The 23,556-nt window shown below is 38.8% G+C and overlaps 1 protein-coding gene across 10 annotated transcripts; it reads right to left on the bottom strand.

The window, feature by feature from the left end:
* Window positions 1–251: 251 nt before the first annotated feature.
* On the bottom strand, window positions 252–20,102 carry slc12a8 (solute carrier family 12 member 8). 10 transcript variants are annotated; one of them, XM_080290775.1, is made up of 16 exons: window positions 19,707–19,859; window positions 19,218–19,355; window positions 18,676–18,693; window positions 18,190–18,330; window positions 17,930–18,076; window positions 15,884–16,075; window positions 15,520–15,751; window positions 10,043–10,156; window positions 9,761–9,848; window positions 7,889–7,976; window positions 6,749–6,895; window positions 4,331–4,991; window positions 4,137–4,234; window positions 3,922–4,039; window positions 2,108–2,168; window positions 252–1,831 (listed from the first exon to the last, which is right to left on the bottom strand). In XM_080290775.1, exons 2-16 carry the CDS (start codon window positions 19,230–19,232, stop codon window positions 1,663–1,665), a joined length of 2,289 nt encoding a protein of 762 aa, XP_080146901.1. In that variant the 5' UTR covers window positions 19,233–19,355; window positions 19,707–19,859; the 3' UTR covers window positions 252–1,662. The 10 variants fall into 10 exon arrangements, with proteins under 10 accessions (XP_080146901.1, XP_026001432.2, XP_026001438.2 ...); XM_026145647.2 differs by having other exon boundaries at window positions 252–1,834; XM_026145653.2 differs by lacking the exons at window positions 19,218–19,355; window positions 19,707–19,859 and adding an exon at window positions 19,880–20,102 and having other exon boundaries at window positions 252–1,834.
* Between the last annotated feature and the right edge of the window lie 3,454 nt (window positions 20,103–23,556).

The raw sequence follows: 23,556 nt of genomic DNA on the forward strand, positions 1-23,556 counted from the left end.
TTCCAACCGCACAGGGTTTCTTCTTAGTCACTGCAAAGGCACAAAGCACACCAACCCTTCTACAGCTCAGCCCAGTGATAAGAAAATAAGTAATCAGTAGGTTTACAGGCTTGTGTGCCTGCTGGCGGGCCGTTGCTTTCACAGAAACAGGATAAGAGGAAGTGGTTTTCACAGCTTTGCTCAAACACTGACTCTTGAACTTTGTGATACTTCCAGATCATACTTGTAACTGAAAAAAAACACACCCCAAAAACATTTAGCATGCATTTAATTCACACCATATAGTGTCTTCAAAGGTTTTTGTTTCTTTCTTTTTTTAACCAGGAGAGCTGTTAAAGTGCTTTACACACATGGGAAAAAAAACCCTCATTATTTGATACTTGCTATGAACACATTATACAGACTTGGAATTCAAGTATTTTTAGTCCCTTTGTCACAGGTGTATAACACCAAGCACCTATCCATGCAGTCTACCTTTAAAAACATTTTTTTCAAAAAAACTGATTGTAAAGAGCTCTCTGAATTTGAGTATGGTAGCGTAATAGATATCACTATCACAACAAGTACTTTGTAAAATGTCTCAATATTATTATTGCAAAGCAAAAGCATTTAGGAGCTAAAACAATTCAGGCACATAGTGGTAGACCATGCAAGGTAAGAGCAGGGTTACTGCGTTCTGAGGTGTGAAGGGCATGAAAGTCGCCGACGCCTTACAGACTCAGTGACTGCAGAGCTCCAAACTTCTTAACATCAGCACAAAAACTGTCCACCGAGAGCTTCGTGGCATGGGTTACTAAGGCCGATCAAGATCCTGGCAGGAAGAGCATCCAGCGTAAAACTGTCAAATAAAAACACATGGAGCTAATCACTATGGCAATCCCTTATGAGAAGGGAGCAGCTGAAATTAGCTTTAGGTTTGATTGGAAATAGATCGGCATTTATAGAAGACTTTTGCAGTTTTACAGCCCACACAGCTCCTTGTTCTGTGTATGCAGCAAAATGATAGAGATATTCTATCAATGAGCTGTAGTGAGTGTAAAGTACTTTGCTGTGCTCTGCTGGGTTAGCAGCACCAGAGTTTGTGACAGCAACATACTGAATAAAGTGATTGTGGATTATCAATCATCCTCACCAACCTCTGGACCACTAACTGGACAGGTTATTGGGGCAGAGATTAGCTTTTCATTATTGCTATTATTATTATTTCAACAGCTGTGACAAAAAAAGTCCCATATATAAGATAAAGTATTTGTCATCTATAAACTATACACTATGTTTTAAAAGTTTTGCATTTTAAAAGGCCATTTTAGAGTAATGGAACGGCAAAAAAAAAAAAAAAAAAAAAAACCCAGTTGAAAATGAAAGAGTTAAAGTTGAAGTTTATATTAAGAGGAAATAATAAATCTCTGCATTTGTCTGTTTGCATGAAAACCTGCACATTTTAGCTATCGCCTTTCTCTGATGTATCTTATTCTTCCACATAACCTTTGTGCAAAGCTTTGATTTCCTTGAACCACCACAGGAAAACAATTCGAGCCACTGAGATTCTTAACATGTGAGCAGTATTCTGCCCGTAGTGCAACATGAGACACCGTTTGAGGCAGTAAATGTGGTATTCAGGCTGTCAGCTGCGACGCATAACTGAGGCAGTGTTTAATTCGGTCAGTGAAATGGTGGTTGGACCATATTGTCGGCCCTGATGAACGACGATTGATGACAGCGGTGACGAGAGGCAAAGTCAGCATTTTCCTCTGTCAGCTGCTTGGTTTTCAGCCCCAGAGTCCCAGACAAAGAGGGCGTCACTACGATCTCATCCCGGGGTGATGCTTTTCTACTGAAAGAGAAGAATACACAGAAAAATTAATTTCAGGCGTAACGATGTAGAAAATAATCAAAAACTGAAATCAACACCATTTACAGTTTAAAACTTATGAGGTTTTCGATTTCATTGCAATTTTATAATAAAAGCACTGTCGGATTATGGTTCAGCCATAGAAATAACTCTTAGCAAATTAAACTCACATATAAAACTCAAATTGGCTTCTTCATTATTTAATAGACATCAATGATGCAAGATTTTTCAGTGCATAAATAAAATCATAAATACCTGCAAATGCTACTCAGTGTTGATTTGAACCACGTGAAAAAGCTGAACTGAGCTGCAATTCCTGCAAATTAATCAAAATCCAGACCGTTACGTTTCTACCAGGAAGAAATACATAATTTTCTGCTGTAATAATTTTGCATTCAATGTTGCTAAAATTTTACACCTTTTTCTGCTGTGAGTATCTGAAGCTCTGCCACTACACAGGAGGTAGTAACTGCGCTGTGCCATTGGCAACATCTCCATTTGTGGAACAAATGTCTGACACTTGTTTGACGCTTGTGTTCAAAAATGTCGTGAGTCAGACGGCTGAGGCACGTACTGATGTGGTGAGTTTATTGCACAGATGCAGGGTGTCACATCCAGCTATTCAAGAAATCCTAAGCCACAACAGCTGCCAGGCAAAGAGGCTGCAAGTGAACCTCCCAGCCGACTATGCTACTGGGTCACGTAACGACATATGGTATGGTAACCAAATCTAAATCAGTAAATGTGAGATTGCAGTTTAGGTCAACGATCGAATGACACACAATCCCCCCCAAAATAATTAAATAAATACAGGATCAGCAAGTTCAGTTTTGTAACACATTACTTATAGATTGCTTTTACTTTAGATAAATGATGAATGGAAATTATTTCAGTGCTTCACTTCCTTTAAAGAGTGACATAAGTCTTTAAATAAGACTACAGCTTTAAAATATTTTTAAAAAATATTTCAAAGGCCTTATTAAACAACTCAAGATACAGGAAAAGTTATTTGGTTCCCTTTAAATCAGCTATTCTTACTATTCTTCCAGTATGTACACTGCTCAAAAAAAAATTAAAGGAACACTTTTTAATCTGAGTATAGCATCAAGTCTGCTAAACGTCTGGGATATTGATCAGGTCAGTTAAGTAGCAGAGGGTGTTGTTAACCAGTTTCAGCTGCTTTGGTGTTAATGAAATTAAAAGGAGGGTTTTTTTTCCACGTTTTGAATTTGTCACCACTGACAGCATGAGGTGATACCTGGAGAGATTGTCCAGTCCACTGTTTCCCAGCACAGTCTCAAGAGCATGAAGGAGATTTCAGAAGACAGGCAGTTACTATAGGAGAGCTGAACAGGGCTGTAAAAGATCCTTAACCAATCAGTAGGACGCATGTATTTTTTTGTGCAAGGAGGACCAAGATGAGCACTGCCAGAGCCCTACAAAATTACCTCCAGCAGGCCAGTATTGTGAATGTTTCTGACCAAACAATCAGAAAGAGACTTTATGAGGGTGGCCTAAGGGGTCGACATCATCTAGTGTACCCTGTGTTCAGTGTCTGGCACTCTGGAGACCAATTAGCAATTGCCATAGAATACCAGAATTGGCAGAACCACCAATCGAGCAAATTCTGCCTGAACACATGTGACAGACGTGAAAGACTCTGGAGAAGTTGTGGAGAACATTATGTTTGCCTGTAGCATCATTTAGCCTGAGGGGTTGGATGGTGGGTCAGTGATAGTCTAGGGAAGTATGTCCCTGGAGGAACACACAAATGTCTACACGCTAGCATTGTCACCCTAACTGCCATTAGGTATCAAGATTAAATCCTTTTTTCCCCACTTTGGTGTCTTTTGTTCTTTTTGTGCTTTGTTTTCCTCATACGACTCATTATGCTTGTATTCATGTTTATTTTTTAATAATACAATAATTTATAATTTTAGTCTATGAAGCGCTCAAAAAAGCACTTTAATCTCTGAAGTTTCAAGATCAAGTACAAATATTAAGTGGAGATGAATTTATCCTGAATCCACTTAGTTCTTCTAAAAAGAAAATAAACATGTGGAAATCACCTCTTGGTAGTCCAGGACTTGTTTTCCCGATGTAGAAGAAGAGCAGCAAGGCAAATATTATGTTTGTCAAGGCATAAACCCATTGAATAACAAACATAATCAATATGGAGCTCAATGCCTGAAAGAAAACAAAGGATACGTTCACATTATTCCAAAACTATCAAGAAAGCCATGAGAACAAAATCAAAATATTGTACAGCAAATGTCTGTCATACCCCAATGAGAGCGATCCAGCGGTTACACAACTTTGCATAGAAGGAATTGTGCTTGGGTTGGATTTCAAAGCTTTGGTGTTCTGCTTTATCTCCAGTGCCTGAAAGATTTAAGAAAGGGTCAAACAGGTAGGTAGCTTCTATGATACAATATATACCTTAATCTATTCTAATGTTTGATAGGTAAATCTGATCACCTGTGCTGTAATTGTGAGTCTCAGCAGGCAAATCCTGTTCAACGTGACCAATATCTTTATAGCCCGTGATTTGAGGCTCCTCTCCAGCCTTGAGCTCTACTCCTCCACCCGGCCCCTGGTCTTCCTCTGCTAGTGAAGCAGAACTTGTCCCCTCTTCTTTCTCTTCTGAGGAAACACTGGAGTTCGAGTCCAAACCAAAGCTGTCCATTAGCTTCTGCTTAGCAGTAGCCTTTCTGTTCTTGGATGTGTTGTACATGTCTTGCATGCAGGAGGTCTTCTCAGCTGCAGAGTCCACATTTGAAACAGGTGGAAATATCTGGTCCATGTCCCTAGTGAACTCCAGCAGAGTGCCTTTACTCTGCGGACTCCCGCCATCACTGCCATAGTTTGGAAGATTGGCTTGAATCAGTGACGTGCTGCTGTGCCTGGTGGACCTGCGCTGGTTTCTTTTGCCCACTATGGCGGTGTCCCTCTTATCTTTATTCTGAAGGTGGGAGGTCATGGCCACGCTGAAGTAGGAGTAGTCGACAAAGCTGTAGGTGAGCATGAAGTTGATGGTGACGATGGGCGCCAGTACGTTGACTTGGCCGATGAAAATGAAGGCCATTGTCACCAGGCTCGTCAGAAAGATAGCCGCCACCGGGGTCTTGTTTGGGCCTTTCTGTCAGGGAGAAAAGGTCACACGATATTAGCGATTCCTGTTACAATGTACCAAATGCACGTATTGTGTGCCTCTAACTCAACACAATTTGTGTGACAAAGAAAAATGTCTTATTCTTCCTGGGATTTTGTACATTTGCCACAGCTAACCCTTTGCCAAGTAAAATCGATGTTAGTTTTGAGCAAAGGGGGGAAAACACCAATCCAGAGGAACAGAGACACAATGAAAACGAACATAAAGCTGAATCTGAGTTAAATAAAACACCGATGAGTGATCTTTTCCTGCTGTTGTCCACTGAGTTTTCAAAAGTTCATGTTCAGTGTTTGATTTACCAACAAGTAACAATCAGATGATTACTTATTCATGTTGCTGACAAATGTAAGCTTTATAGCTTGAAAAAAGTGGGTCGTATTGAGTAAATAAAAAAAAATCCATTACACAAAATCTTCCTATGACTTCATCTGGACTTCTTCTGGCCAGTCTGACATGAGATAGCTGTGACGCCCATGAGAAAGCTATTTCGACTTTTAGAAAGGTTCTGGTGCTATTTTTCCATGAGTATGCCTACATTACATTTAATTAAATCAAACACACACTGCATAAATAAAGAATACGTTTGTGTTTACAACTTAAATAGTGTTCAGCATTCACAATTAAATGAATGGAATAAAACAATGCCCCCAACAATAATTGCTTTTCTCAAAATGGAAAAATGGCTTTAACATGTGGTTTGTTAACTAGTTTGCTTTTATTTCCCAGGTCCTATCTCACTGTTTAAGGAGCACTGCTGTGTGCTGGAGGGCCTCCAGAGCATACAGCGGAGCAGGGCCCTGCCCGTCTCCCTTCCTGCGTTTGTTCTGGGGCTTTGATTTGGGCCAAGATGTCTAGGGCCTCATTCCAGCCTGCTGAGAGAGGTCAGATACTGCTGCCATCCAGAGAAGTCTGAGGAAAACTGGGGTGGAAGAGGTCAGGTTGTTAACGTGACTATGTGTGCATGTGTTTTGCAGCAATGTGTCGTAACTCTTTGATGCAATAAAGTCAGTCCACTCACTTCTGTGGAGTGCTTGCTCTATAATTAGGCAGACCTGTGACCGTGTCCTTCTGAATCCATACACCACAGCCCCCTTTAGAGCCAGACTTAGCACACTTATTCATTTACAATGTATGTGTGTGTTACTTTGGGCAATCAGAGAAACCAACTTCAATCCCAATTACTCTATACAACTTGTATTTGATTCACAGAATAATACAGTAAGCATGCAGTTACAGAGTACTGCAGTCAAAATGCAATTTGTTATAGTTCAGTTCTAGGGGAATTTCACTGTGTCAAACTTATTCACAGTCATTTTGTGTCTACATGTGGTGTGAAGATATACAGAATGATGATGCCCTCATTTTAATTCAGTCTGCAGATATCTGTTTTAATCAACTAGCACCCTGAAATTAATCTTTGACTAGTTATGGTGACTTCAAGCTACTCTCAAGTTCATCCTCCCCCACGATATGCACACTGACACTGAAAACCAATCCTTAGACTCATAAATCATCCTTTAATGATGAGTCTTTTTGGTGAATCCTTTTTCATTCCAAGTAAGGCAAGCATCAGTTTTAGATGTCATAGTATTGGACGTTATTCTGCATGTAAGGGAATTTAGTAGCTGATGAATACACCTCAGTAATATCAATTGACATCAAAAACACTCTAGCTAATAGTTTTCAGTTCACACATTCCTCCCTTCATGGCTCTATCCACCCACCCCTCTTCCCAAAAAGGCCAGACAGGGAATGACCCTCTCCTGGGCGATGCACTGAAGGATCCTGGGTGCTCCATACAGGCCGCCCATGCAGGAAGCCAGGGAGGAGATGTAGAGGCCCAGCAGAAAGAGGAAACCCACCAAGGAGACCTGGAGGAAGAAGGAAAACAAACAGAGGGTGAAAAAGGATGGGTGGGGATGAGAGCTCACAACAGTTACGCCCAATCCAGTTCCGCTACAGCCAGCCCCTTATAAAAACAATGAGAAATCACCACTGATGGGCAAGTCAAGGACTTGGTCAAAGCAACATCTAATGGTCGTATTTTATTAAAACGTCTAACTCATGTGCGATCATTTTATAATGAATTTGAGATTTTTACCATTTTGCAGTAATGCTATGCTGAATGTTTGCTACACCAAGAGACAAATGATCAGTTTATTTGTTTGGAGCTGGGCAACACTTTCTGAAGACAATTTATGCATTGATTTCTCATTCCCTGTCCTCAAAACAAAACACTGTATATGACCGATTTGTTAGAAGTGCACAGTGCACAAGGCATCAAAGGCCTATTAAAGCTGTATAGTGGAGGCTTTGGCGAAACACATGTTATTGCAACAGGGAAGGCAAGAGAAGACTTTGCTTTTTTTGGTCAGACAATGCCAAACCACCAACTGCACATGTGACGGTGGCATGGCTCTGTGGAAAAAGAGGTGCTAAACGGGGGGATCTGCATGCCCAACATATTCCTATCCTGAAAAACCTGAAATATTAAGCTGCACATTTTCTACATTAAGCAAAAATAAGACTAAATCTTTTAGCACTATAGCAAGTGGTCCTCCCAGTTCTGAAACACTTATGGTTGATAGACTAGACGACACAGTGGTAATCCTCCCCCAACTTTTGAAAATTATTGCTGCCACCCCCCCTCCCAAAAATCCCCACTTCTAAGTCTAAAATTGATAATTATTTCCACATTTGAATATAATATGAATATAATGTTGCTATGCAGTATTATATAGTCAGAACACAAACTAACCACACCACTAACATAGTGAGACACCATGGGAAGTCCCCTTACCTCTCCCCTTTTGTTGGAAGGCCCCCCCTCACAAAGCCGAATGGAAACACAGAGAAGAGTTTACCTTTTCAGCTATCAAGAAGTCACAGCGTAGAGCTTCTCTGGTGCAGATGGCCCCCAGGAGAAAGACAAAGACCAGATACAGGAACCACCTGTGGGTCACCAAAAGTACAGCGCAGAATTACTAACAACTATTGAGTCACAACAAGTGAATGTCTGATAGCGATGTGTTTTTAGAGCGGGTTACTTTTGTTTTCCAGTGAATGGAAAAGAAAAACCCACTCAGTGTACTGAGAAAACCACAAGAGTAAAATCTAAACTTATAGGATTAAACCTTTCTGAAAGATCAATCCACCGAATCTATCAAAGGGTTTTCCTGTACTTTCTATTTCTTAATGTACAATCACTGTAGTCATAGTTAATCTAGTTTAAGTATTGCGTACTGTGGTGTGTAAATTTTTCCATTGTTTTTGTATGTAAGTATACAGTGCCACTAAAGAGTATTTCTCACCCCTTCCTGAGTTGTTGCTTTTTCACATTTATCAAATCTCAGTGTTTCAGATCATCAAACAAGTTTTAATATTAGAAAAAGATAATCAAAGTAAATACAAATTGCAGTTTTTAAATGATGATTTTATTTATTAAGAAGAAAAAGCAAGCCAAACCTACCTGGCTGTGTGTGCAAAAATAATTGTCCCCCCTCTTAAATCAAGAATTACCTGTGATTAACCACATTTTTTGGAAAGTTGAGATCAAATTCAATAGGCAAAATGAATTAGATTAAAAGATCTCAAAAAGCAGCACATCATGCCACGAGCTAAAGAAACTCAAGAACAAATGAGAAACGAAGTCGGCGACATCTGTTCATCCAGAAAGAGTTTCAAAGTCATTTTCTAAGACTGTCTGTGGTTCTCCGGTGAACCACAGAGAGAGCCGTTATCCACAACTGCAGAAAACTGAGAACAGTGGTGCATCTTCCCAGAAGAGGCGGACTTACTACAATTACTCTGAGATCTCATCAACGACTCATCCAGGTGGTCATAAAACAACCCAGAACAACATCTAAAAAACTTCAGGCCTCACTCGCCTAGTCATGGTCAGTGTTTATGATTCAACAATAAGAACACCACTGCTGGCCAAATAGAACACAAAGGCTTGTCTCACATTTGCCAAAAATCATGATCTCCAAGACTTTGGAGAAAATTTTGTGGAGTGATGAAAACAAAAGTATAATATTTTGGAAGGTTTGAGTCGCCTTTCCCATGAACAACAGCCAAACACGGTGGTGGTAGTGTGATGGTTTGGGGCTGCTTTGTTGTTTCAGGACCTCGATGGCTTCTGTAGTTCATCACTCTATGAATTGTGCTCTCTACCAGAAAATCCTGAAGGAGAATGTCCGGCCATCAGTTCGTCAGTTCGTGCACTAAAGCGCACACACACTTGTGTTAGGCAGCAGGACAATGATCCAAAACACACCAGCAAGTCCACCTTCTTAATGTCTCACAAGACAAAAATGAAAGTTGTGGAGAGGTCTACCCAAAGTTTTGACTTATATCCAATTGAAATGCTTTGACATAACCTTATACAATCCATTTGTACCCCAAAAACCCTCCAATGTTGTTGAATCACAGCAGTTCTGCAAGTTCTGCCAGTTATCACAAATGCTTGATTGCAGTTATTGCAACTAAGGATGACACAACCAACTACTGGGTTTATTGGGAAATTACTTTTTCACACAGGGCAGGTAGGATTGAACTGCATGTATATTTACTCAGGCTATTTTTGCCTAATGTTAAACTTTGTTTGATGATCTGAAACATTTAAATGTGAATTTGATAGATATGGAAAAAACAAGAACTTGTGCAGAGGGTAAATACTGTTTGACAGCACTGTATAGATATGTGTATGTTTTAGTGGATTTGGGGGGTTGTCGTACGAGGTGAAGACAGCTGCTAGTGTTCCCACGGGGATGTTGTGCTCAGGTCGCTGAAGGTCTGAGCTCATGTTGAAGCCTGCCATAACCCCTACAACACACACAAAGATGGGCAAACCACAAAATGTACACAAGGTGCTTGTCAACGCAAACTTCATTTTTACATTGCATATGAAGCAAAGAATGATAAGCAGGATTTGAATGTTTGCATGCTTTTCCTATTCTGGGATTTTCTTTTTGTGTGAAATACAGAAATCTAAAAGAAGTTGTTGAGGATCTACTCACCTGTAGCAGCAGGGAAGAAAACCCCAAATACTGTAAAGAAGTTTTCCCCAGTGGTATAATCTGGCATAGTGTTGCTACTGAGCAGCCCAGCTGAATAACCAATGAAACCGTGCTCTGAAAGTGGAGACAAACTCACATAAAGCACATCAATACAGAAAGGCATGTGAGAATTACCAGCATTTCTTCACTGAGTAAACAGTTGTGAACATTAAATGATGATGAAGGAGGAAGAAACTATGCAAACTCCATTAGCTAGAGGTATGAAAATTAGTTTCAGGTCTTTCTTTAGACATGAAAAGTCAGCTCTCTGTTAGGCTTTTACTTATGTATCAATATTTTAGGCAACAAACACACAATCCCAGGCTGTAAATGACTCATAACAAGAATACTTAACTTTCTATCTTATGTAACATTCATCTGTTTGAAATCAGTTCATGAAGGGACACATAGCAGCTCCACCTGGAATAATGATGGTTATTTCTCTAGTGCATAAGGGAATAAACTGGTTTAAAAATAAAGAAGAAGAAACATTTGCTTCTTTAACATGTTTAAGGAACAATTATAATAATGAGTTTCTATTTCTCACTTCCTATTAATACAACCCAACAAATGTTGCAGTCTAGTCCAATCTTAAAATGTTTGTAGCTGCTACATAGGGCCAGCAGTTACCTTATGATTTTAAAACACATCACTCTCACAAATTGATTAATAATGTGTTCTTAGATTAATAAGCAGTCACCATATTTGGCCTTTTCCTGACTTTTTAAGCTACGCTTTGTGCAGAAAATTAGATCAACTGTATAAGAAATCACAGCATACAGAAAGGAAAAACATAGAGCACTATATACCAGGTGTTTGAACAGTACAGCATTACATTTGCATAGTCATTAGAGCCCTCCATAACTCAACAACATCTGCATCATAGTCAGCAATATAACACCAAGTAAATAAATGCTGCAAAGACTATTTCAGTCAAAATAAATGGCAACAACAACCGGTGACACCTTTCAAATCTACAGACTAAAGACATGCCGGGATGGCTCTAGGTCAAGTCAGTTTGCTGAATGTGTGAAGGCGGCCATTTAAACTACGCAGTCTGAAGGACCCGCCTATGTTACAAAACCGGACATTTCCCACTTGGTTATCTTGTGATGGGAAAGAATGTGTTCTCTCAGATTAATGACATGTTTATCCAAAAGGAAGTTACCACCCTTTTCAGAAGCTCAGCAGCTTCCAAGTTTGGGAGAAAGAATGAAAGTGAGCAAGAGAGGGAGACAGAGAGCGGGAGGAAAGAGCGAGAAAGGGAGAGACACATAGAGAGAGAGAGAGAGAGAAAAGAATGCTCATTTTTTTCCTTTTGTTTTACAAAAGGCCAAAAGAAAAGGCCTGGATACACTCTCTGTTCCAGCTTTGTATGATCTCTAGCATATGCGTTTAATGAGGTCAAAAAAGCTCAAAAAAACTCCCGTTCACTTTGTGACCCACTAGGATCGCCCTCTATCCAAACAATCATGATCTAACAAACCCAGGGCAGCCAGTGTCAAACTGCATCAAGAGCACCCCACCCATATTACAACATCATAGTCCAACATCCAAGTGGGCTCAACTCTGCCAGCTCTCACGGCTAAGCCCTCCAAGTACTTATTTTGGAGCATTCACATATTCATTACACTTTAATATAAAATCCTTATATGTACTACATTCACTGCAAATTGTCCCCCTCATTTTCTCTAGGAATAATAACAATGATAGGCTGGCAAAGATTTGTGTTGGGCCCTGTTGCAAACTACACCTCATTTTAAAAACTACAGCATCATAAGACTTCACACAAGATCCAGAGACCCCGTTTAAGCCATTGTGTATTACTTTGGTTGTATTGGCAGTGTGTTTGACATCACTGCCAAGTTGAAAAATGAAGTTGCCAAGCAGAAGCTTTAAACAAGGTGGATTAAAAATCTGATGGTACTTTTCTGCATTCGTTAATTATGTATCTACAAGATCCTCAACACCACTACCTGAAATAAAGACCCAAACTATGACAGAGCCTCCTCTGTGTTTTACAGATGGCTGTAGACACTCACTGTTGTTCATCTCTCCTGACCTCCTCTAAACATGCCCATAATGATTTCAACCAAAGATTTCACATTTGGATTCAGGTTTCACACATAAATCCAGTTCTTGTGCAATTTTGCATACTTTAGCCTTTCTTCCCCATTTCTTTTCCTTAAAAAAAAAATGACTTCTTGACAGCTGCCCTTCCACTGAAACCATTTCCTACAAGGTCCGTGTTAAATCATTCTTCTGAAAATGGTCAGGCACAAGGACTGGACTAAATATGAGTGAAAAAGCAATGAAATATCTGAAGAACAACTCTAAAAGTCCTTTAGAAAACCTGGAGAACTATTTCTCAAGACCATCCACCTATTTATCCATAAGAGGTGACTCAAGACTTTTGCATAGTATTGTAAAAGTAATATTAAAATGTGTATGAAGGAAACTTTGACCATAGATGTCCACAATATATAATATTATACCCCGGAGCTTTCCCAGTTTCCAAATAAGTAAAGTCATCTAATTACCATAATTAACTGACAATTGCTTGCTTTATGTGGGGCCTTCTTTATGAAGTTTGCAGCGTGCAAGCAACCATTATTACCCCTAATATTTATTCATCAAAGAATCCAATATATAATACTGAATCAGAAGGTAACTCCCACTAGGCTGATGATCCTTTTTAATACACAGCTAGAAGACTTGTCCTGACACGTCTTCAATTTGATCCATAGCATTTTGTAGAGATGTAGAGCTTTATAAGCCTATTTACTATGTTTCCAGCTCGAGCTAAGGCAAGAATGTCTTCATTCCAGTTTACTTATTCTGTATCGAGCAAGTTTACAGGCAGAGTGGGGCTCATTTCTGAGTTGACCATGCCTCTGAATGTGTAGTTAGATTACATGAACATCTGAGGCCTCTCCCTCAGTCTGAATGACCTCTTACACTCCCACACTAACTTACATAAATTGCCGTGCATGTTGCATAGGCTGTGAGTTTACAGAGGTGGAGCAGGTCCTGCTGGGATGATCGAGAACTATATATTATAGTAAGAATCACAGGGAGAGATGATGTGGTGGTCTCTGGAGTAGCAGCAGGCTTCAGATCTCAGTTCCGGCTCTCTCTCTTTGTCATTTTCCAAAAATGTGGGTGAGTCTGGTTAACACCCTAAACCCCAGACCCAAGGAGCACATTATGGCTTCCTTTTCTGTGGGGAATAGACTTCAAGTATAAGGACAGGGTGAGGCGTGTCAGAGCGTAATTCAACGATGCACCACAATCAGAAGGGTTTGTGGTTAAACTGTTTGGTTGCAGAGACAATACATGGGCGGCATTACTGTCAGAATAATTTACTGTGCTTACAGACTTGTGAACTATTCAGGACTATGTTACATGCTGCAGTTATGCAACACTTTAATTTTAACTCCAACTCTTACAGTGCTGCAAAAAGGACTTGCTGCAATCCACTTCTTTGACATTTTAGTGAATGGGAAAACCAGGTTTGTAAGTCAAGAGTTCATATACATAGATACTTAAATAGATAGAAACACTCCTAAATTCATCTTAATGATTACTAACAATTAACATGGGATGGTCAAAGCCAGCACCCGATATCTGTGATTTTTGTTGCTAGGGATAAAAGTTAGTGAAACATTACAGGGGCAAAACATTAGAATTAAAACCAACTCTGATAATTTTCTGCTGATTGACAATCTGTGAACTCTAAACTTTGCCTTTCTGATCATGACAGAGGTGGAAAATACTGATTGCAGTGTTTACAAAGGCAATATCTGCCAAACATATTAGCAATCATGTCCATAGAAAGTGAAATTTTGATGGAATATGTGGTTAACCAGACATGCCTAAGCTGTGATAGAGCTACACAATGGCGTGTGAAAATTGGGGACATGTTATCAAACTATGACCACATGCTTTTGGCGGTGGCTCCTTTCCTCCAGGATGTGTCTCAGTGTTCAGTGAGTTCATGTTAATCTGGGCCGTTTCAGCTAGCATGGAGACCTGCTGGTCCTCTGCCAACCATTAGGTCACCAAAACACACACAGAGCTGTTCTTAATTGGAAAAATCTGGAGTGGTCATTATGGCTGGTTGTACAGATCTTAAGGGCTGAAAACTGGTCTCTACCAAGTGTGCTTTAAACAAGACTGGGAGTTGGGAGGTGTAGAGCAGTAGGCAGTCTGGTTTTAATTTCACCTGAAGTAGTCGAGCTAAATCCAACAAAAACTAACAAGACAGGTAAGGTAATCTCTCCGTTTTAAAAAAAATGTATGAATGTTTTATCATGTGTGTGAGAACTCTTGGGTCTTGTGTGAAATGTGTTGTTCAAAGACTCCTGGAACACTTTTTTCTTCCTACTCGGCAGGAAGTTGATAATCAGTGAGAACAGGAAATGTAGGGAAGGACTTCCTGGAGGTCAACAAAAAAAGACCCCCTCCACCGCACCCAAAAAAAATACTCACAATAAAATCTCAAAATACAACATAACAATACACATTAACTAATCGCTAAAGTGTGAAAGAAATAAACAGGTTAATGGACAGAGGAATGTCTGTAAAATAAGTAAAATAAGTGATACTGCAGCTACACCTACTGACTAAAACAGGTCACAACAGGTCCCCACACTCCTTCCATCACACTGCCTCTTTGGAAGCCCCCCCCCCCCCACCCGAAAATTTAATAGTGAGTTATGGAGAATGAGATATAAAAAAAACAAATACAGCATAATAAAGTATTGGTATTTATAACTGGAAACACTAGTGTTCCCTGCAACATGAGCCAGGCTTCTCTTTATATTCTACTAGAGATCTGGTACTCAAACACTCAAAGAGTCAAAGGCAGCTTCAGCTCTAGATGTTTTGTGTACTAATGCTTTTTAAATCTTTAAAGCCTGAATCATCACATAATTGCCAGAAGATTCTGAATTTATTGAGCTATTTAACAAATTTCTTTAAAAATAATTAATTAAATTTTAATTTCCACACATGAATTTTAGTCTGCATCGTATTTCTTGCATCTGGCATTTTTTCAAATTGCTTAAAAATGTATTGTGCAATTTATTTAGGTGTTTTTCAGGGTGGGGGAAAAATGACACTGATGATGTGTGAGTCTCAAAAACTCACAAAAAATTGTATGTATCAAATAATATATAGTAGGTGTTTATTAACAGCAAACAATACTTAAAAGCCATGTTGGATTTTTACAGAAATTAAGAGTCAAATTAAAGACTCTACTACAACTACTTCTGACCAGCAGCCATCCTAGCCTCCTAATTTCCCCACAAATCTTCCTAATGCATGAAAAAATGTAACTATAACTGTGACTGTCTCTCGTCTTTGATACAGTAACCGATTGTTGATTTTTTTTTTTTGTTTCTCGTTTTCATTGTGATCATAGTGATGGTCGTTACCTGGGTCAAGGTGTGTGAATGTGCCAATGACAAAGTCCAGGGTAGAGATGGCCAGAACAGCCAGGAGGAGCAGCTGAAGTCTGACAATCCACTTGACACCAGCCAAGTTGATTCCAAGCAGACCTAGCAGCACTGCTGCTGACATGCAGCGCACCGCCCACTGAGTCTGAAGACCCAGCAGTTCTGCCACTGACTCGGAGAACCCCGTGATGTACATCGCCCCAGCGACGCACTGCAGAGTGGTAGAGAGCATTAATAGTGACACGAGATAGAAGGAAGGAAATTCAGTTTGTGCATTCCATGATTTTCTTAAGAGATAAAATATTACAAACAAACAATTTTAGCGGTGTTCAAATTCACTCACCTGCCCAAACACATAAAGGAGGCCAACAGTGCCCCCGACCCTTCCCCCTAGGATGGTAGAGATCATGGAGTAGATTCCTCCACTCCCAACACCACAGTGTTCAGACACTCCGATTCCTGACATAACTGTCACTAAAGCAACCAACACAACCATGGAGACGAGAACCATCCCAAGCAGCACTCCTGTGTTCCCCTGGATAATGTTAGGAAACAGCAAAGATCCAAAGTACAGAGTGATCACTGCACAAACTACACCACAATATGCATCTGCAGTTGTGAACTGGATATATTTGGGCCAATATACCACCTGTATTGTACACATCTTCTGCACATGACATCCTGCTCTGTTTAGTGCTTTGTATTCAGTTCATTTAAATAATCCTATCTTCACCTTTTTCTCCATTCTCTCGCATTTTTTTAATCACTCCTCTTTTCTCCTCCTTGTATTTGTTTACAGTGTTCTATCTAATAGAAAAAAAGAGACATGCAGATGCTATACAGGTGTGGTGGACCAGCACTTTTTTATTTTATTTGCTCAGACATTTCTGATAAGATGCGTCTCTCTCTGAAAGAGAAACCCTGTTTTCCACACAGCAAACTATATTTTAGCTGTCAAGCTAAGGCCAAACGGATGTAGCAATTACAATCACTGGGTCTCTTTGTAGCTGTGTCCTGTGATGACACATGGCTATTACAGTGTTCTGGATCAATTGTCATGATGACACATACTTAACTATATGTGAAGCTAAAAACTGTGCTAAAAAATGTGGATGAGCTGAAAGCAGAAAGCCAAACATGAAGCTAAGCCATTATGAAGTATAAAAATGAAAACATACAAAATAAAATTTGGTGATTAGTGATTTATTTTTGATTCTTTAGTCTGCTACTACAGTGCTGTGAAAAGTATTTACCCTCTTCCTAGATGTCTGTGTTTTGCATATTTGTCACACTTAAATGTTTCACATAATCAGATAAATTGTAATAATAGACAGTGGTAACTGGAGCATTATGGCATAATCTTTGGCATAATCTAAAGAAACTCAAGAACGGATGAGAAACCAAGTCACTGACATCTGTAAGTCTTATGGAGTGAATTTGGGACTCCAGTGGAACCACGGTCAAAGCAATTATCCACAAAGACAGATAATTTGGATATTTGGATCAGTGGTATACCGTGTCAGGAGGGGCCAGCTGACCACAATTAGTCTAAGAGAGCATCGATGACTCATCCAGGAGGTCACAAAAGAACCCAGAACAACATTTAAAGAACTGCCTCACTTGCCTTAAGGTCAATAAGAAAAAAACTGGACAAAAAATGGCATCCATGAAGAGTTCCAACCACAGCCGAGCAATAAAACCACAAAGGCTCGTCTCATGTTTGCCAGAAAAAATCTTGATGGAAAAATATTCTGCGGACTGATAAGACAAAAGCAGAACTCTTTGGAAGGCTTGAGTCTTGTTACATCTGATGTCAAACTAACACAGCATTTCATAAAAACAACCTCATACCAACAGTCAAACATAGTGGTGGTAGTGTGATTCATGCTTTAGCATGTCCGGTCATGCTTAAAAACATTCAGGGCAGCTGAATCAAAACAATTCTGAAAAGAAGGTTGAGACAACAATTCCTCCGTAGTGATGCCAAAGACTTATTGCCAGTTATCACAAATGCTTGATTGCAGTTCTTACTACCAAGGATGGCACAACCAGTTATTAGGTTCAGGGGAAATTACTTTATCACAAAGGGCCATGAGAAAAAAAAAACCCTTAAGAACTGCATTTATTTTCACTCAGGTATTTTGTCTGAGCTGAAATATTTAAACATGACAAATACGCAAAAATAAGAAATCAAGAAGTGAAAAATCCTTTTCCACTGCAGTGTATCCACCATGCACGGTTATTAGACTCATATTTAAAGCCCCATTATGGCAGTTGCATTTAACAGAATTCAGCCTTTTAGCATCTTATTAGCGTGGGGAGAGTTTAAAGTGGATTAGCTGTTCTATTACCTACAATACACAAAGTGAAAGATAGTCTGTTTACTAACCACCAGGTAGCCAGTACGCAGGAACAGAACCACACCAAAGATGTTGATCATGCAGGTGGTGAAGACTCCATCCCAGGTGCCAAAAAGCACCGGCTCCCACACAAATACTTTGATCCTCCACCATGGCTGATTAGACTGCTGAAAACCCTAAACACAGAAATACAACCGTAGCAGCACTGGCTTATCTGAAGTCACTTTAACAACAGCCTGCAATGATCCTACAAATTGTTTCATTTGAGCTGACACACTGAACATCTTGCCTTTGCATCTTCATGGAACAGATCTTGAATATGTGTGTTTTCTTTAGTATCGTCAGATTCTCCCTTCAACAGGCCTGTCTCAGCTCTTTCCTGCTCACAGGTGTACACCGTCCAACCGGCTGGCAGGGTTTCCATTGCAGCCTGGAGAGTTACAGTGTTTATATTTACAGGCTGGATGTAAAACAACAAAATAAAATCTGCATTTTAATATTGAAAAACTTTTTTGATCACATACTACTAGATTCACTCTAAAAGACATATAGTGTACCAAAATAATGGTCTTAGTGAGTTACTGGATGCTAGAGGTACAGTGCTTAACAAATGTATTACATCACCACCCAATGTAAGGTCTGTGCCCTAAAATAACAATATTGGTAAGAACCAAAAATCAGTTTCAATAATGGTTAACCCATCCGCATTTTTAAAGCTAAAATATCATTATAATGTTATCTATGAGTTTTGAAATTTACAAATTTTCCAACTTACAGTTAATTCCCGGCACTCCTGAATAAAAAAAAAGTTTTAGAGGTTTAAAGTCCAGGATTTCACATCTGGGGGAAAAAAAGTCAATACAGTTTGTTTTAAATAACAATATATTTTTAAATTTAAACACGTTTGTGACAGATTTGTCAAATATTCTAATTTATATTTTAGAACATTTCTGTCTTAAACGTGTATTTTATAAGAAGTAATCCCCCGAGAAGACAAAAAACCCACCCCAAAACAGAAAATACCCCCAAACATATTTTACATAATGATGTACTATCATGTATATGATTTTTCCTCGGCAAATATCGTAAAGTGTAGACTTAAAACTAGAAAAAGGAATAAGAGGATAAAACATGTATAATATCCCAATTAAAACATCCGATAAAACTGGATTTCCTTCTTACTTACTAGTCTAATACATTTCCGTTCAGAAACTACTGAGAAATTGAAATATCACAGCATGTTACTGGGTAATTCTGGCATGCCGCATTCAAAACACTCATAATTGTGAAGATATATAATCTATGATTGGAGCATACGGTTTTTCCTGGCATAGTAAACAGTACGGTAGCACAGGCATTTGTAGCGGTCGTCTTGGAAAGAATAGCACTGTTTATCCTGGTTAAACAGCAACAGGTGCAGCTTGTGGACACCCGGATGCAGCAGGGTGTGCTCCTCTGCGATGCGACAAACAGTAAATAGTTGTTAGCGTCACTGCTTTTACCTCAGAGGCTTCTGTTTCCAGATAAATAAACGAAGAATTATAACAAACATGTGAATTCATTGTTTCCTAGTTAGAAAACAAAATGTTGAAATGAATGATAACAATAATAATAGTTATGTTTATGGAAAGACAGCATATCAGAAAGTGTAATCAATTTCAAAATAAGCTCCTGGTGATATACGCTATTATGAAAACCGAGATGTGCTCTAGTCTTAAAATTGGCAGTTTTCTCAATAGAGTTTGGTGTGAGTGGCGGTCTTCTTTCAAACAGCTTCTTAGCTAGATTAACTCAGCGACACCTTACCTTTCACAATCTCATTTCATCCACTGCTTGTAATTTTTTTTAAAAAAATTAAAGAAAAAATAAATCCATTCCACTTTCCCACTTTTCTTTAAATCCTCTCAGTATTACAACGTGTTCGTCATATGGATACGTCAGCTGCCAGCAGGCAACTTAGGCATGCGGTTACTGCTCACCTTTCCGGGATGTGTTGGAGCATTTGCACAAGGATCTCGTGTTTGCTTTGGCAAGTCCTGCAGCAGGTAATGCTAGTAATGATTAGCTGAAAAATGCATCCACATGGATTTGATCCTTTTTATGGAGTTATTTCCTGAAACACGTTTGAATTTCAGACTGTGGGGATGTTTTCTGAGTCTTATTCCAGTCAATAAGTTACCAATCAGATCAGAAAACACATCAGTCTAAACACATATTCAAAAATAAATAAGAGAAAACAAAACTTGGAAGAGTTTCCCTGTACAATGACACAATGAAAATATTTTACATTTTCATGGTTTAAGATGATTATGTCAAGCATTCGTATGGCCATCTTTCATCACAGTCTGAACTCTCTTAGGCAAACTTTGTTGTAATTTCTTTTAATAACCTTCAGGAATAGTTCTCTGGGATTCTTAAAGGACATTAAACGCTCTTTTTGGATGTTGGCTGGCTCTCTGTGATCTGGGGAGGCCAGTCCGATTTGTCATCCAAGTATTCTTTTACTGCATGAAGACTGTGTTTTGGATCATCGCCATGGGGAGAAATAAAGTCATTACCAATCAGCTGTTTCCCATTAAAGATCAAAGTCCCCACTGGCTGAAATCCTGCCAGGGCAGAGACTCCATTGCATCTCACAGATGGCTATATACACTGTTTTACCTTTCTCCTGGCCCTCTCTACACATACTGACGATGATTTGAACCAAAAATTGAATATCTGGGTTCATCACTACATCACCCTTTCCCTCCAGTTTCCTCTTCCTTAAAAAATGGCTTCCTGACAGCCACCCTTCCACCGAGACAATGTCTAATGAGGCCTCAGTGAACAACTGAAATTCAGCTGAAGGACCAGATGAATCTCTCAGATCTTTTCTGGATCCCATATTTTAAGGAATAACATTCTTGCTGTTTTTTATGCCAGTCTGTGTTAGCTTTGGAATTTTTAGTAGATTTGGCTAAAGAAATGTTTTTGGGACAGACTGCTAATATTAAAGTGCCTAAAGATACAATTTAAACACACTTCTTTGCTCAGTTTTCTGTTATATGTAGACACAACACTGGTTCATCCTTTGAGTTAGGTGCCTTTTTATGCTTAAATAGAGTATAAAAGTAGCTATGTCCAGAGAACTTTCAGAAAGTCTGGAGAACACCCGCTAAGCACCACTTTGAAAATTACAAGAAAGACAGGCTAAATGGAAGCAAAATATAACGAAACGAGGGGTAGCTGAAGGTTTTCCCACAGTACTGTATGGTAGCAGGAAAGCACAGGTGTATTTGATAGCTGCATTTCACGTGGGGGGAGGTCCTGTTGTTGTGCATGCTGGTTGACCTTCATGGTTTACTGGGCTGTGATAAAGGCTTACAGTGCTCGGACAAACAGTTTGTCAGAAAATTAAGACAGAACTATTCTGATATACGTTTTTCCACATATTTTTCCATGATAAACATCAATAGTTCTTTTTCCAACGCTCTCCAATGTGAGAATTCTATGCTTTGCACTTTTATATCACTGTAAACTGAATATATCTTCAGGTTTTGGACCTGCTGAAAAAGATGTCACCGTGTACCACGATATGGTGAAAGATTTTCAATTTGTTACTGTACGAGTGTGTACCTATGAAAACAGTCTTCTGCAGCACTTCTACTCTCCTCGAATTCCCCTAACACACCATAACAAATATCCCAGCGTCTCTTTATGTCTTTTCTGGCTGCTTTCCATCAGGAAACACATTTACCCACCCACACTCAGTTTCACCAGCAGCTGCACGCCTTCTGTACATCAACAACAATTCAAGATCACATGCTGTGAATTATTTATTTATAAGGACATGACACACAACAATCAAAAACAATTTAATCAGATTGCTTACAAATCATTGTATATTGCAAAAGTCTAATCATATGGGTTACTTGACTGAAAATAATCAGCTACAATTAAAGCTGCACATTATCCATAAAACAAGTTCACTTGACCCAACAAGTCAGAGACCATGCAGAATAAACCTAACGTAAGACCAACCTTACTGTGAAGCAAATTCTTTAAAATCAAGAAAAAATTCAGATTCCCATCTGTATTTGAAAAACCTTGACACAAACGACTTATACAGAGATAAATGAGGGTAGCGAGAATGACTGCATATGATATACTGTACATATCAGTGCTTTAAATGACGTTTCAAAAATAGCTTTTTATCAAAAAATTCTGATCTTTTTACACACACACGCACACAAATGAGATTTCTCTAGCTTATACAAGGACACTTATGGTCAGGTTACTGACAATAGTTAATTAAAAGGAAATATTCATCGTACTGCTCACATACTTCATTAATTTCCAATAGGTTTCCACTTTAACTGAATTCAAAATTCAAAGAACTAAATGGGGTACAATTTACAAAACCATCGTTTCTATCTGCACTGTGCTTTTAAAGATTGCTTACAATAAAAAAAAAAAGGGCAGCTAGTGAGGTATTTCAACCACACTATAACTTTTAAGTGATATTTTAACACAAATTCAAGACTCTAATAGCTGTTGAATGGAGGATTGTTTCCACCACTAAGAACATTTTTCTTTTACTTTAAATATGTTGAAAAGGAATTTTATTTTAATATATCATACGGATGATAGTTATACAGTAAAACCCATCATAATGAACATTCACAAAAATCTAAATTCACTTTGATCAATCACCAATTAAACTGAAAATATAATATTGATACAGTGGTGAGATTTCTGCAAAAGCCACATTTTCTCAGGAAGATGGACCGTTTCATTATTGAATCTCATAAATGCTTAAAAACAAATTAACTTGCCAAATTCACTGACAAAAGTGTTTCTTGCACACGCCTTGTCTTTCTATGGACCAAAATAAAACCTAACAGTACTTCTCAGAGCAGAAAAATATACAATGTATTTACAGCAGGATATCTTCTATACATTCTAGAGGGAATGATCATTGAGGAAGAATAAAGTATTCGATGATTAACGTGGTTCTGTGTGTCCCTGATTGTCAGAGGAGCTGTAACAAGAGGGAGCTCAACATTGGTTTCAAACCTAAACTGGATGGTGCACGAAAAACAAAAAGATAAAAACATCGTTTAACACAATAGCACCTAAGACGTGAACGACAATCAACAGTGTAATGAAGTACAGAAAAGACTTAACTCATTGCCACTCCCGTTTAAAACTGCATGGTTTCAACAAGGCCCGTACAGATGAGTCTGACCAGAAAATTCCAGCAAATCAGTGATTATCAGCAAATCTAGACATCTACAACTTAAATCTGCACTTACACACATACTGGAGAAGAGTCCATGACACGTTAACTCCTCCCAACTACAGATAATATGTTGATTATTAAGTTTGGTGATATGTCTCTGCTAAAATTTTAAAAATGATACAATATTAAAAGGCAAAACTAAATAAAGCTCCCAGTTCTTAACGTATGAAGGTGTGAACACGTTGATAGCTTATGTGCTTGTCTGTATTGTGCAAGTGGAACTAGTAGCCTTAGAGCGTAGACCAAGTAGAAATAAATGCATTGTGCAGGAATGACTAAAGGAAATTGTAATATTTCTTTTAAAAGAAGGCACAAAATAATAAACTGCTCATTTTAATCAAATTCTCTTGAATACAAGGGATCATGAACTTTAAT

The sequence above is a fragment of the Astatotilapia calliptera genome, chromosome 16, assembly GCF_964374335.1.
Source record: "Astatotilapia calliptera chromosome 16, fAstCal68.1, whole genome shotgun sequence".
Classification (NCBI taxonomy): domain Eukaryota; kingdom Metazoa; phylum Chordata; class Actinopteri; order Cichliformes; family Cichlidae; genus Astatotilapia; species Astatotilapia calliptera.

Coding starts and splice junctions, on each gene's coding strand:
- slc12a8 (XM_026145647.2), bottom strand. Junction 9,849..10,042: donor TTTCTTCCCTGCTGCTACAG/GTGAGTAGATCC, acceptor TGTGTGTTGTAG/GGGTTATGGCAGGCTTCAAC. Junction 4,992..6,748: donor TGGCCTTTTTGGGAAGAGGG/GTGGGTGGATAG, acceptor TCTCCCTGACAG/AAAGGCCCAAACAAGACCCC.